We start from the raw sequence: 15,924 nt of genomic DNA, 5'->3' as shown, positions 1-15,924 counted from the left end.
GCGAGGCATCTGGAGAAGAATTGTTTGATAGAGCAGACGCAGCACGGATTTGTTAAGGGGAAGTCGTGTCTGACGAATTTATTGGAATTCTATGAGGATGTGTCTAGTGCGGTGGATAGAGGGGAACCGGTGGATGTAGTGTTTCTCGATTTTCAGAAGGCGTTTGATAAGGTGCCACACAAAAGGTTGTTACAGAAGGTTAGGGGGCATGGAGTTGGGGGTAAAGTGTTAGCGTGGATAGGGGATTGGCTGTCAAATAGGAAGCAGAGAGTGGGTGTCAATGGGTGCTATTCGGATTGGCAGTTGGTGACTAGTGGAGTGCCCCAGGGATCGGTGCTGGGGCCTCAGCTATTTACCATTTATATAGATGATCTGGAGGAGGGAGCCAAGTGTAAGGTGTCGAAATTTGCCGATGACACAAAGATAAGTGGAACAGCAAATTGTGCGGAGGGTGTGGAAAGTCTGCAGAGGGATCTAGATAGGCTGAGCGAGTGGGTGAGGACCTGGCAGATGGAATACAATGTTGGCAAGCGTGAGGTTATCCACTTTGTAGGAATAATAATAGGGAGGACTACTACTTACAGGGCGAAAAGCTGCAGTATGCTATGGTGCAGAGGGACCTGGGGGTCCTTGTGCATGAGTCGCAAAGACCCAGCCTACAGGTGCAGCAGGTGGTCAGGAAGGCAAATGGGATGCTGGCTTTCATAGCAAGGGGGATTGAATATAAAAGTGGGGAGGTCTTGCTGCAACTGTACAGGGCACTGGTGAGGCCGCAGCTGGAGTACTGTGTGCAGTTTTGGTCGCCGCACTTGCGCAAGGATATTTTGGCCTTGGAGGGAGTGCAGAGGAGGTTCACTAGGCTGATACCAGAGTTGAGGGGGTTGAGCTATGAGGAGAGGCTGAATAGACTGGGCTTGTACTCGTTAGAGTTCAGAAGGATGAGGGGGGAGTCTCATTGAGACGTATAAGATGATGAAAGGGATGGATAGGGTAGAGGTGGAGCGGTTCTTCCCGCTCAGAAAGGACAGCAGGATTAGAGGGCACAGCCTCAAGATTGGGGGGGTGGGGCGGGTGCAGTTTAGAACGGAGTTGAGGAGGAACTTCTTCACTCAAGGGTGGTGAGTCTCTGGAATTCTCTGCCCGTTGAAGTGGTGGAGGCTACCTCGCTAAATATATTTAAGACGTGGGTAGATAGATTTTTGGTAGGCAAGGGGATTAAGGGTTATGGGGAGAAAGCAGGAAAGTGGAACTGAGCCACTTCAGATCAGCCATGATCTTACTGAATGGCGGGGCAGGCTCGAAGGGCTAGATGGCCTACTCCTGCTCCTTTTTCTTATGTTCTTATGTAATTTTGTTCTAGCTTGCCAACTCTGTTTTGCTTCTTTTATCAGCTTATCTTCCAAGTTATGAGCAGATACTAAAACCTCTCTCATGAGGGCTTCTTCAGCTTGATTTATAATTCCCTTTCTTGTCAAGCTATGACCTTTACTCACCCTCATCTTTTCCTAGCCTACTACTACACAATCTTTCCTACATGCGATCACAATCCTCTTTGCAAGTTTGTGATCTTTTCCTGGGATCATAACTGCTTTTCAGTTCATGGTCAGAATTCACACCACGCTGACATTGCGGGTCTTCACCTCATTTTACCAATCCATAGATTTTATTTCACGATCTTCATCCTACCATTTAGCCAATGCTTATATTTACTGATGATATTCCCTTTTTCCCTCCACACGTTAGCCCTCTCTGGCATGTATGTTCTCTTTGTTCCTACTTTGGATAGTTGTACTTTTGGATGATTAGCCTTATCCTGCACTTCACTGTCACTTTGTTCATCAGCAATTAATTCTCCATCTGCCATAGTCTGCCCCTCAATTTCCCAATAGGTACAGTTGTAAACCGCACAACACGTTTTCACTTCCAATGTCTTGTTCAGAATCAGTCAAGATATAGTCAGTGCCAATTCGCCTCAAAAGACTGGAGAATAACATTTTAATTCCCATGTTCTACAATTACTACATTTCCATCCCTACCTATCACTTTGCCAGGCTCTGTCCACCTTTTCCACCCTTCTCTCTTGTCATCAGGTCTTTTTAAAAAACCATGTTCATTTATGGGATGTGGGACTCGCTGGCTTTTATTAGCATTTATTAACCATCCCTAGTTTTTCTTGAGAAGATGGTGGTGAGTTGCCTTCTTCAACCGTTGCATAGTGCCGTAAAGGATATACTTCCAGAATATTTACCCAGCAACAGCAAAGGAATCGTGAAAAATTTCCAAGTCAGGGCAATGAGTGACTTGGAGAACTTTCAGGTGGTGGTGTTCCCAGGTATGCACAACCTAGTCCTTCTAGGTAATAGCAATTATGGGTTTGGAAGATGCTGCCCAAAGAGTCTCAGTGCATTTTTGCAGTACATCTTGTAGACAATACACTCCGCTGCCGCAGTTTAGTGGTGGAGGGATTGAATGTTTGTGGAAGGAATACCAATCAAATAGGTTGCTTTGTCCTGGAAATATGTTGAGCTTCATCATTTATACAAAATGTTCTGCTGTTGGCCCGTTGTAACAGGATGGTTCGATGTGGACATGATATGCTGCATTCCGTTCTCCAAATTCTGATACTTTTGAGATATGAACTATGGTCTATTATCGGTCACCAATTGTTCATGGTAACCAAATCTGCTGAAGATTTCTCCCAGTCTGTCAACTATGAGACTGATTGCATTATGGCAATTTCTGACCATTCACAATGAGCATTGACTGGAATAAGAAACATGCGTCCCTCAAATAATAATCAATATGCACCCGTTGCAAAACTTCTTGTGGCCATTTCCACGATGCAACAGTGCGATTAGCGGTAGGTTTTGCACTTCTGCGCAAGTCATACACATTCCACCTTCTCTTCTATTGCAGCATCTAAACCAGGCCAGCAGAAATAGCTCCTCACTATCTCCTTCATTCTCACAATGGCTTTCACATAATTAGCTCAATACACATTTTCTTATTGTAGGTGGAATAACTGTCATTCCCCAGAGGAGACAATGGATAACTCAATTCTTCAGGTGGAGTACGGCTTTAACTCTGAAGGTCTTGCAAAGTATCACGTCCAATACATCAGAAAGTGCTGGATCACTTCAGGTTTGCTTCTTCACTCGTTCTGTGTTTACAGGAGAATCATCTCTCTGCTCGAAGTAGAAAACGTTTCCATGAGAACGACTTAATCGACAAATTATTTGGCAAGGGTGGTTGGGAAGAGTCTGTCTGCACTGGCTTGAAGGCTTGACTGCTGATTCTTAATAATATACGTGCACTAACAACTGCAATGTCATCTCAATGCTCTGCTCACTGCTAGTGGTGGAATCCTAGTACGTGGTCCAAATATTGTTAGTAATGGACAATGGTCCATCAATAGCGTGAATGTTCTCCCATACTGGAATTGGTAGAACTATTTTATCCCAAGTATGTTTCCTAGGGCCTTTATCCATATCTGCGCATAACCGCTTTTGGCTTTATTCAATGTTTTGTATTGGCTTCTCTTCATCTGTAGGCATAATGAGGAAAACCACCATCTAACACCACAGGGTGATGTGTCACACACCAACTGCAGGGGTAGGTTTGGATCAAAACATGTCAGGATTTCTGATTTGTGCAGCATTTCTTTGGCTTGCACAAACATTTGCTCACATGGATCCTCCATTTATTTTGACACAGTCGATTATGTAAAGCTTTTATAGTAGTCGCCAGATTGGAGTCAAACTTTCCATAATACTTTGGTAAGCCCAAGAAAGATTGCAGTTGCTTAATGCTGAGGTGAAGGTGCCTCGGTCTTAGCTTTGAACTTCAATGGCAATTTATGCTGTTCACTGGCATCGATTACATGTCCCAGATATTCAAATAAGATTGGAAAAATTTGCATTTGTCCTTTCGGACTCTTAATCCACAATTTTCTCATCTCTGAAGTGTGGCATCTAGGTTGCAGAGATGTTCCTTGCTCTTCCCAGAATGTCATCCAGGTAACACTGGGCTCAGTTTAATCTGCTTAAAATTTAGTCCAGAACCCGTTGGTACAATGCCAGAGCTGAAGTAATGCCAAATAGTCATTTTAATATCTAAATAACAGTGTATCACAATCATCAGGAACTGTTGTAAATCCTGATCCATACTCATTTGTAAAAATGCTTGACTGAGGTAGATCTTACTAAAATGTTGGTCTCCAGGCAACCCTGCGCACAGGTCAATCAATCAGGGATAGAGGGTATTGTTCTGCATGGAGTACAGGATTAATAGTTCTTTGAAATCACCACAAATCCATCTTTCTTCATTATTGGCAAGATCAGTGGAGCCCACTCAGGTTAACAGTTCCTAGGACTCCCACCATGACCAGTCACTCTAGTTGTGCCTCTACTTTCGGTCTGATTGCATAAGGCACCACACCATTGCCTTTAAGCATTTCACCTGATTCTCTTCTTCGATCTCTAACTTTACTGAAACATCCTTCATACTTTCTAGATCACTGTTGAAACATTAGTATGTTTCGTCATAATTCTGGTGCAGCCTGATTTAGAATCTGTCATGAGGTTTACTTCAGCCCTAATTAACGTGATCTTTTCCAACCAATTTCTTCCCATTAGATCCAGATAATTTTCTTTGACTACGTGCATGAACAAATCTGCCGTCCATCCATTCATATTGTTATATCAAAACGTCCCAACAATGGAACCACTTTGCCAGTGTATGTTTTTAACATTACCTTCAAGGGTTTCAGAGAGATATGTCAGAGCCTTTCCTTATAAAGGAGACTGCTGCCCCAGTGTCAACCTTTATCTTTATCAGCTGTCCATCCGGTATCGGGGTAACGCAGTATTGATTTGCAGTAACAGCTAGTACACTCCATGACAATTCACCTTTGGATTGTGAATCGGGCCTCTCCCTATATCCTTTTTGTCCTACATGGACACTTTTAACGTCATTCTGTTTGCCATTTATTTAGCTCTTGATTTTTTGCAACTACTGCCTGTTTCTTTTTCCAACATGAGCAAAGTGGCCCATTTATCCACAATTTCTGCGCATGAGCATTTCCACCAACAATATGCTGAGTGTCCAGTTTTAGTACACATATGGTAAGTGTGACTCTTCGTTTGCGCTCGAGTTTCATCTGACACCTTGTGAATACTTGTGTTTGAATTCAACTGCTGAGTCCTTCGGCTGCTAATACCATTGATACAACAACTTCCAAGGTTTTCTTTAAAATCAGGGTACTTTTAGTTAACAACTGCTTTTAAATTGCTTTGCTTCTCAACCCACAGACATGGAATCTGTGTGGAATTATTTAATGCATTCCCAAATTTCAGGATGGAGAAGTAATCTGTGTCTATGTGTCAGCTTCAGTTTTCTATTGCTGGTATAATTTCATCTCTGAGAAAATTAGTGGATAGTTAAGGCCTGATATTTTGCATCATCCTTCCAGCATTCTGTAACTGAAATTATCAGTAGCAGTACGCTTCTTTTCTTTCAGAGGAGAGAGACAAAAACCTTCTTTTATAGCAACCAATTGCCAAAGCTTAAAGTTTGTCCTCTGCTACCATGTTAAATACCCTAATAGAATGTGTTGAATGAATCAGTCTAAGGCTAATGTTTCAGTTCAGGCAAATTTATTCCCAAGACAGCTCAGCAGAGTGACAAACTCTCAGATCCTTCCATTCCCTCACTGTTCCGGCCATGTCTATTTCGGTGAGACAATGCTTATCACTTGTCATTAACAAAATAATTGGTTTAACAATGTAATTGCCAAAGCAATTACAGATGCACTGAAAGTGGGCGCCATATTGCATTCCAATTCACCTTTGAAAATGGAGCAGTCAAATGAGCTCACTTTTCTCAATGTGCTAGTTGAGAAAAATGCCAACAGGTCCTGTAGTACTGCAAGCCGAATTTCACTCGTTAATATATACATTGCAATTCCCACAGTTCTGTGTGCTATAAGGTTGGTCTTATTGGCAACCTCAAAATAGAGCCTGAGCAATTTGCTCACTGCACAAGTTTGATCTTGAAGTAGGGTGCAAAACTAAGCTGCAGGTTAATGGCTATCCTAATCAGGTCATTGCCCACTGTATATCACACAAGGCCATCATTTTCAACCCTGACTAGTTCCCAGTCTACTTCAGATTATCGCAGGACAAGGTGTCTCAAAAATTTGAGCAACAGATTAAACTAGCCATTTCCACTGTTCCTATGCAATAGGTGCACGAGTGGTATTCTCCACTAATAGGATGCTGCCATTGAGTCAAAAAGATGTTCTGCCTATCACACAAATGAGAAATGTGGCAAATGAATTTCAATGTTGGTGTGATGCCAGGTTTTAGGCTGTACACCCCAATGACAAATAGCACTTCCTTTTGGCGGTTAGCAACAGGCACCGTACTGACCATATCCAACCAGCCTGTGCTTGCAAGATATTGTGTCTAATATTAGATGTGATTGCACGACACATCCTAAGCAATCCTGATTGTACAAAGAATGGTACTGAATACCAATTTAAGATTGGTCAGGTTTGCAGTACAGCTCACTTATACATGTTAAAGCCAAAAATATTCACACACAGGGCCTTGTCCTTCGCAGCCAGGTGCATGTCCACCCAACACTTTCCAAGTGAACAAAGCTTGGGAGACAGCTATCCCCAGTTCATTCACCATGACAAAGTCTTGATCAAAGCATTCTGGTGGTTTGAATTTGAAAAAAAATTGCAGTTAACAGTACTTCACTACATTCTCCACAACAAATCAGCATGTTTTTCATGTAAGATAAATTGTTTACTTTACTATTGGTTTATCTTGCATAGCTTTCTTGATGAGTGCAAGATAAAAAGCTTTGATAGCATGTCTCTTTTTTCAACAATATTCAAAAAAAATTCTTCATAAGGGCACTATATTCTTTATCATGAATCATTTTTTTCCATTTTAAAATATTAAGGAGCAACTCTACAAAGAGATCCTTTACCTAGTCTGGCACTCATAGCCACATCCAGGAGCAGCTCAATTACATCTGGTAGCAACCCTTTCTCAAAAGCAATGTTTTCAATAGATTCCAGATGAAGATTTCCATTTGATGGCGTTCGTTCCTTCACTGAAAAAAAAGAAATGATAACTAATGTACATTCTACACATTTATGCACGCCTGCATAAGTCTGTTTCACTGTCTTTAAGTAATCACTTTCCCGCTTGGGCTCAGTGGGTGCCCATCATCAAGTAACAATTGTGAACAGGGATCCTTGTAAAACTATCTTCTAACTTGTGAAGATTTTGGGCAATTGCAGCAATCCAACAACTGAACATCTGGTTATCCTACGCAAGTCATCATCCTCAGCAATTACTCTGATGAAATCAAAGTTGCAAGTGAAACTGATGAAAAACATCAAAGCAGCATTCATTTATATATGTTAAAGTTGTCAAAACTGCAAACTTTGGTGAAACAGAAAAATAGCAAAGTTTCAGACTGAATGTTTATTTCAGTTCCTGCACTGGCTGAGGTTATTCAGGAAGGCCCCACCTTCTCAACATTGCCCCTCGTCGGATGTGTGGTGACCCTCAGGGTAAATCATCATCAGTCAGCTCTCTCTCTCTCTCTCAAAAGGACAGAGCAGTCTATGGTCCTGTGAGACTGTGGCACACTTCGTTTCATAATTCAACGTGCTTTTGGTTGTCACAGTTCCTGGTTAATAGCTTTTATATCCTAAATCATTGTATTTAATCTTATAAATTTTTGTAATGTCATGTGATGTATTTCAATTGTGTCTCCACAATCCAGCAATTTAAGTTTTTTTCAACCTATTAACTTGGACCACTAGCACAAGGATTCTCAACCAGGAGTGCACAAGATTGTTAAGTGTTCCATCAAATTTTAAAGTTGCTTCTAAAACGATTTCATGTTATTTTCCTACTGTTTTGTGTTAAATGGCCACTGGAGGTAGCACTGTCAATGACACAGTCCCTAGATATCATCTTTGTGTATGTTAATTGTTTATCAATTCTGTTTAATTATATATAGAGTAAGCAACTAGAGTCTCATTTAGCATATATGAAGCAGCACCCAATGAAAGTCAGGTATACTTAAGTTGGGAGTGTGAGATTGTAATGTTTCACTCTGTAAACAAATGTTAGACTGATTAAGATTAGCTCCAGTTTTATTTTTGGTCAACTGGTTTTCTTGTACATAACACCGTTGAATCTAAATAATAGACAACCACACCAAGGAAGAAGGCCTCAGATTGATTTTAATGCTTGTATATAAAGATATTCGTTAAGGCAGTCTGCTGCTTGAGTGGGTGAAAAACACAAACATGTTGGTGGTACAGCCACTTTTGTTTTAGGCATCACCAGTGTTGCCATGAGACAGACTTGAAAGGAGTTATCTTGCTTATTAAATAAATTGATTGATTCCTGAATGTATCCAAGAGATGCAAAAGAAAATACCGTGCATCTTATAATGACACAGCAATATGTGTTTTTGTAGGTTTTTCCAACACATTTAATTTTAATTCTAATTCTACGCACTAGCTTAATACCCAATAAATAAATTTGCCAGTTAGCTCATGTAATATGGTAGCGGGTTGCCAAGATTTAAAATGGATTCCAATATTGATGCTTTGATTTGTGGTGATAGCTTTGTATACATTTGATTGTGACTTATTTAATCTCTCTCTGAAGATGCAGCTGATGTGAAAATGTTTCATCCGTTACAGCATCTCATTTCTCAATATTATGAAGACAGAGCCCTGGTTAAATAAACCACAGACTGAAAACATAACTGTCACAAGCCACCTACTCAAATGGTCAATTCTACTTGTGCTCATCCCACTTAGTTCACAAATATTAAGATGTTCAGTTGATTTGGTTTGGTGCTTCAACAAGTTTTCAGGCTCAAGAATTGGAATCCTATTTGTTTATTGAGAGATTACAAAGTGAATAGATTTAAATATCTATATAACTGGTGAAGAAAATGACAGATTTCTGGTAGCTATCAATCATTTTAAAGTTGATGGTTATTGATCACATGTGATAGCCCATAACTTCCAACCTTCACAGGGTTGCAGTGGCACAATGGTTAGCACTGCTGCCTTACAGCGCCAGGAACATGGATTCAATTCCCAACTTAGGTCACTGTCTGTGTGGAGTTCACACATTTTCCGTGTGTCTGGGCGTGTTTCCTCTGGGTACTCCAGTTTCCTGCCACCGTCCAAAGATGTGCACATTAGGTGAATTGGCCATGCTAAATTCTTCCTCTGTGTACCTGAGCAGGTGCCTGAGTGTGGCGACGAGGGGATTTTCACAGTAACTTTATTGCAGTGTTAATGTAAGCTTACTTGTGACTAATAAATAAACTTTGACTTTGTACTCAGAAGGTTCCCCAGAAAGGGGCCCCCCTCACCCAACTCCATGGGAAGTGTCTGGGAAGTTCAAACTTTGGATGGGTAATTACTCTACACTCAGAACCATCCAATACTCTGACTTAAATCACAGATTTGGGATAGTTCTGATGATCTTAGTAAAATAGATATCCAGGAAAAGTTAAAAGAATTAAATCACTTCCAACTCTTGGGTAACTATAGTACTGAACCCCACCCACTCCCCTCCCTCCACAACATCCCAATTCCACATAAAGACCCCAACATCCCCCCTCCAATTTTCAAAAACCCTCCTATCCCTTGACTACAACCAACTGATCACCTTACAACCCCATCTGACTACCCAACCCATCCTATTCCACACGATCCCCCCACATTGATTCACTGTTCATCCCATTCCTTAGACCACCCGTAAGTGCAGCCATGCCCCTCCCCCCGCCCCAAAACCTGGCCATGCAACCTCTGACCCCACATTTACAAAAGTGAGCGAATTTATTAGACATTAGCTGCTTGCTACATTTTCAGTTAAGAAACAGAAACAATCAGAATCCTGTAAAACATTAAACAGCCAACCTTTTCTTGGAAACAGATTTCCAAAGAAACTTTGTAAATTTAAGGAATTTTTAACCATATAAATAATGAATATGGTTAAATAACAGTACTACAAATCAAATAATCTGCTTCAATGTGTACATTCTGACCATTAAATGCCTAAATTAATCAAAAGTTTTGCACAAATAAGATATTATATGCGAGTAAAACAATGGAAAGTCAAATGATGCTACAGATTTTGGTGCTTGGCATGGGGAAAATTCAAACGTTACTACTACATCATACCAATTCTGGGTCACACATTTCTATTTTGAAATATCAGGTACGTTGGATCCCTTTTCTGTGCATTTGAACCAAAACCATGTACCTGCCCTCTTGAAATTGAGTCTTGATATTGTTACATGAAGGAATGAATGAGAGTGTAATTCATCCAGGAGAGCAGAATGACGGCTGATATAAATTATACCCAAGAGTGTACCATAGTGATGATCACCTTTAAGAGACCACAGAGTACAGAAAAAGGCCAACTGGTTCATCAAGTCTTAGCTAGTTCTTCGTTAAATTGAATAACTCACTTTATCCAAGAAAGAAATGTAATGAACAGGAATCATGAAAGTTTTATGAAATGGAGGGGGCCCCTCAGAATCAACAAGGTGAAAATCCCTGCACCAGTAGACAAAAAGAATAATCAACATGACAGTTTAAGCTGGAGATATTCTTCATCTGAAAACACTGAATTATGTGATAGTGAAGTAAAGATGTATTGCATAAAGAAAGAAAGAGAAGTAACTCATTACCATTCACTCAATTCACTAAATATGAAAACCATTTTGATTCAGTCAAATGTCTGCCTAGTTAAAATACCAACTTGCAAAGGGTATTAGATTTAGCACAGTACAGGAAAAGCTATTCCACTGACCTATATGCAAGTATTTTCTTCACCAATAAACTTGATTTTCTGTCTTCCAGTGATTCCTGCATTGCCATCAAGCTCTATCAAGGATACCGTCAACAATGATCAGTCCAGATCCTCTTTTCCCAACAGGCTACACTTATTCTGACTTACTGATAAATGTTCACACTTTCCTTTCAAGATCTTCAAATTGCCCCCTCCAGCAACCACCCCAAACCCTTTGTTTCTGGTTAACCCTCACTATTGCCCACTTTTACTTTTTAAAAAATGATGTTTCTGGTGAATTTGTTGCTCCTGCTCTATCAACACAGAAGAAATAACTGCAACCGACCTCAGCGCATCCACTACTGTACTTTCCTTCCAATTTTGTTCTGTTCTCTTTCTTTCCTCTTTGTCTTTACTCTAGCTGTCTTATCTTCAAGCCACATATCGAGCCTAAGGATTATCAGGCCTTTGCTTTCACTTTTCACCCATAGAAAAATAAACTACCCTCTTCACTAATGACCCACTGACACTGTATCAGACTCCAATGATATCCTCTATGAACTCCTTCATGGATATTGGATTAATCTCCATAATTACCACACCTTAAAAACTCTGTCACTCATCCTTATTGCTACTAATTACATTTCCATGTTTTTAAAGTATATAGCAATCATAATACTGAACTTGACCAAGCGGTCACCAATCTCACAATTCAGTCTGGCTTGAAGACAGACTTATGTCCCTCCCCCTACCTGAATTCAGTCTTCCTGGTTAAACCCGCTTAGAATTTCCTGAGTAGAAGCAAAGCCAAGCTTCCAATATCTTTTGCCCAATTCCCCATCCTTACTCCCTCCTCTTCCAAATGCTAATTGCAAGAAATCAAGACTTCTAAATCAAAACTATATCCAGCCCCAACTATCCATTCAACATTGAGTTTTATTCCCCCCCATTAACTCTTAATCCAGATTTTCCCCAATGTTAGGCCTTGCCATCATTAAACTCATCTTGAGCACAAAACATATGTTCTGTTTCCTCTCCTTCCCCGCTCGGATAATGATCAAGCCACTTCTTCTCAATCTCTTACTTATCAATATTTCTAATTTATCACTCCCTTCTGTCATTATGCCACCAACTGTCATTTATCCCCATCTTTAAAAAAAGTGTTTCTGTAGTTACTGCCCTACTGACAATTGTCCCTTCTCTTCTACTGTGTTCCAACGACATAACTACCTGTTCCTATTTAAGATCAATAACCTGGTATTGTCTTCAGCCACAGCACGCACTGATCAAAGTAACAAATATGCTACTGGGTAGAACTCATTATTCCTTCCAGTCCTCTTCAAAGCCACTAATCACAAGCCACCCCCAACAATTTTCCTCAACGGTGCACTTTGACATTGTTCTCTTGTTTCCATTTAAATATGAATCAAAGTGACACTACTGCCTGTAATCTTGATTGAATTAAGCCAGCTTCACATAAACAAAAGCGAAGTCATCCTTTCCTAATGTAATATTACTATTATAAGATCATAAGATATAAGAACCGAATTACGCCATTCGGCCCACTGAGTCTGCTCCACCATTCAATCATGGCTGACCTGATTCTCAACCCTATTCTCCTGCCTCTGCCCAGAATTCTAGATCTCCATATTGATCAAGGATTTATCTATCACTGTCTTAACTCAATGACCTGGCCTCCACAGCCCTCTGTGGCAATGTGTTCCACAGATTCACCATCCCCTGGCTGAAGAAATTCCTTCTCAGCACAGTTTTAAAGGAGTGCCCCTTCACTCTAACGTTGCACCCTTGAGTTCTTGTCTCTCCACTAGTGGAAACATCCTCTCCTTGTCCAGGCTATCTAATCCGCTCAGTATTCTGTAAGTTTCAGTTAGATCTCCCCACCCAACCTCTCGAGTATAGACCCAGAATCCTCAGATGGCATACCCTTCATTCCTGGGATCATTCTTGTAAACCTTATCTGTACTCCCTCCAAGGCCAGCACATCCTTCCTTAGGTATGGGGTCCAAAACTGCTCAGAGTATTCCAACTGGGGTCTGACCAGAGCCTTATACTGTTTCGGCAGTACATCCCAGCTCTTGCATTCTGGCCTTCGCGACACGAATGCTAACATTGAATTTGCCTTCCTAACTGCCAAATGAACCTGCAGGTTAACCTTGACTCCCAAGTCCTCTTGTACTTCAGATTTCCAAAGTCTCTCCCCATTTAGAAAATGGTCTACGCCTCTATTCGTTCTCCTAAAGTGCATTACCTCACACTTTCTCACATTGTATTCCATCTGCCACTTCTTTGACCACACTCCCAGCCTGTCCATGTCATTCTGCAGCCTTCCCACTTCCTCAACACGACCTGCCCCTCTACATATCTTTGTATCATCCACCAATTTAGCAATCATGCCCTCAGTTCCACCTCCCAAATCATTAATGTATATAGTGAAAAGTTGTGACCCAACACTGACACCTGCGGAACACTACTAGTCATCATTTGCCAAGCTGAAAAGGACCCACTTACCCCACTTTGTGCCTTCTTTCAGTCAAGCCAATCTTCTATGCATGCCAGTACCTTGCCTCTAACACCATTGGCTCTTAGCATATTTAGCAGCCTCCTGTAAGGCAGCTTATCAAAGGCTTTCTGGAAATCCAAATAAATCACAGCCACTGGCTCTAACTTTTTCATTGACAAATCTTAAAATTCTTTGAGGAGGCAGACATGACCACCCATTGACGAAGCTGTGCTGACTCAGCCCTATTTTACCATGCATTTTCACATACTTTGCAATTTCATCCTTAATAATGGACTCCAAGATTTTATCCACTCCCAAGGTCAGGCTAACTGGCCTATAATTCCCTATCTTCTGCTTCCCTCCCTTCTTAAATAGGGGTGTTAGATTAGCCCCTGGAACTTTCCATGACTGTAACCTACTGTGTGAGACTTCTTAAAGTCCAACATGTTTATTTGACAGCACTAGCTTTCAGAACCTCAAGGTCCTTCATGTGAGTGAGAACTTGTGTTTACAAGTGAATGATTGACAGGAACAATAGAAACACCAACTTACCAAATACTATGGACCAAAAACATGGATCCAAAAAAATCAACTTCCAGCCAACAATAGAGGAACCATTATAGCCATGGCAGGGATTTTCAGGGAAGTTTTAGAAAGATAGGAAAGTTATTGAACAGTGTTTTACAATGGTAGAGTGATGGTAGATCACCAATGACTCCACAATCTCTTCAGCTATCTCCTTCAGAACACTGGGTTATAGTGCATCCTGTCCAGTGATTTATCCACCTTCAGACCTTCCAGCTTCCCTAGCACCTTCTCCTTCGTGACAGCCACTATATTTACCTCTGCCCCCCTGACTCTCGAAGTTCTGGCATGTGTCTTCCACCGTGAAAACTGATACAAAGTACCCATTCAGTTTCTCTGCCATTTCTTTGTCCCCACATTACTACTTCACCAACCTCATTTTCCAGCAGTCCAATCTCCATCCTTGCCTCTCTCTTACCTTTTATATATCTTGTAATCTTCTTTTATGTTAATAGCTAGCTTACACTCATATTTCACCTTAATGTAGAACATTACAGCGCAGTAGAGGCCCTTCAGCCCTCGATGTTGCGCCGACCTGTGAAACCAATCTAAAGCCCTACACTATTCCAATATCATCCATATGTTTATCCAATGACCATTTAAATACCCTTAATGTTGGCAAATTCACTACTGTTGCAGGCAGGGCACTTCACACTCTTACTACTCTGAGTAAAGAACCTACCTCTGACATCTGTCCTATATCTATCCCCCCTCAATTTAAAGCTGTGACCTCTCATGCTAGCCATCTCCATCCAAGGAAAAAGGTTCACACTGCCCACCCTATCTGATCCTCTGATCATCTTAAATGCTTCTATTAAGTCACCTCTTAACCTTCTTCTCTCTAAAGGAAGACAGCCTCAAGTCTTCTCCACCCTTATTGTTTTTAAGATGTCCTCTGCTTGCTTTTAAAGGCTTCTCACTATTCCTCGCCTCATAGTGAGCTCTTTCCTTGCTTTTATGCTATCTTCCCTTGTCAGCTTTGTTATCCTGTCAAATACCACCTAAATGCTAAGTCCAATGGCACAGAAAACTAAGCTTTTTTTTAATCCTTTGCCACGTTCCTTTCCACAAATCCAGTGTATCACCAACATAAGCTTTTATCTCCCACATTGTTGCAAAGAATACCTGCTTGTGGTTAGTTCTGGAGGTTCAATTTATTGAAATATCTCTTTGCCTTTCCACCCTGCAACATATCCTGACTATCACAGCTTGTGTCTTTACTCATCCATCATCATCAGCCCGACCTTCACCAGGTCCTTGACGCCCCTTAAAAAAAATCAAATTCAAGACCTTGACCTTATTTCTACGTGCCTGCACACTTTACCCTATGGCTCCACTCATTCAAAGACAGCAGAGGAAAGGAGGGAGAGAGCAGCAGGGCCGCACGGAGGCGATTGCCTGACTTTATTAATCTCTTATCAACAATAAGAGACGTCGCCACCGGTCCCCCCTGCACTTACCAGTAGCAAAGTACTCGACCGCCTGCTGCAAGGATTGCAGGTCGCCGCTGGTTGACCTGGGCCTGGCCTTAATCCGGCCACTCACCCTGGCCATCCCCTCCATCTGAGCGAGCAAACAAACCGGCAGGACATTCAAACCAGCGCGCGCGCGCCTCCAACCAACAGCCTGCGCCTGCGCATCCGCATCACTGAGGACGGGCGGGCAAGCGAGCTCCGAGCATGCGCACTGAGGACACAAGACAGTTGAAGTCGATGGCGCAGGAAATGAAGAGATGGGCTGTTCTTCATAGCGGCAAATGATTGACAGCAGCCACTGAAGCACCAACTCACCAGATACTGTGGAGCGAAGACGTGGATCCAAAACAAGTCAACTTCCAGCCAACAACAGAGGCACCATGGTAGGGATTTTCAGGGAAGTTTTTGAAAGATGGGAAAATTGTCGAAGTGTTTTACGGTGGCATAGTGGGTTAGTTAGCACTGCTGCCTCACAGCGCCAGTCCCGAGT

The 15,924-nt window shown here is 41.5% G+C and overlaps 1 protein-coding gene across 1 annotated transcript in view; it reads right to left on the bottom strand.

Annotated features, from left to right (window-relative positions):
• The window catches only part of cenpi (centromere protein I), a 90,960-nt gene extending 75,390 nt beyond the window's left edge, over positions 1-15,570 (bottom strand). Inside the window, exons 1-2 of the mRNA XM_080187547.1 lie at positions 15,420-15,570; positions 7,000-7,125 (exon numbers count right to left, since the gene is read on the bottom strand). Coding sequence (XP_080043673.1) covers positions 7,000-7,125; positions 15,420-15,522 — 229 coding nt within the window. The 5' untranslated portion in view covers positions 15,523-15,570. The remainder of the gene's footprint in view (positions 1-6,999; positions 7,126-15,419) is intronic.
• Positions 15,571-15,924: the final 354 nt, after the last annotated feature.

This window comes from Carcharhinus amblyrhynchos, chromosome 4, assembly GCF_965287045.1.
Source record: "Carcharhinus amblyrhynchos chromosome 4, sCarAmb.v2.hapA, whole genome shotgun sequence".
NCBI lineage: Eukaryota > Metazoa > Chordata > Chondrichthyes > Carcharhiniformes > Carcharhinidae > Carcharhinus > Carcharhinus amblyrhynchos.
This window is presented reverse-complemented; position numbering and strand designations above follow the sequence as displayed.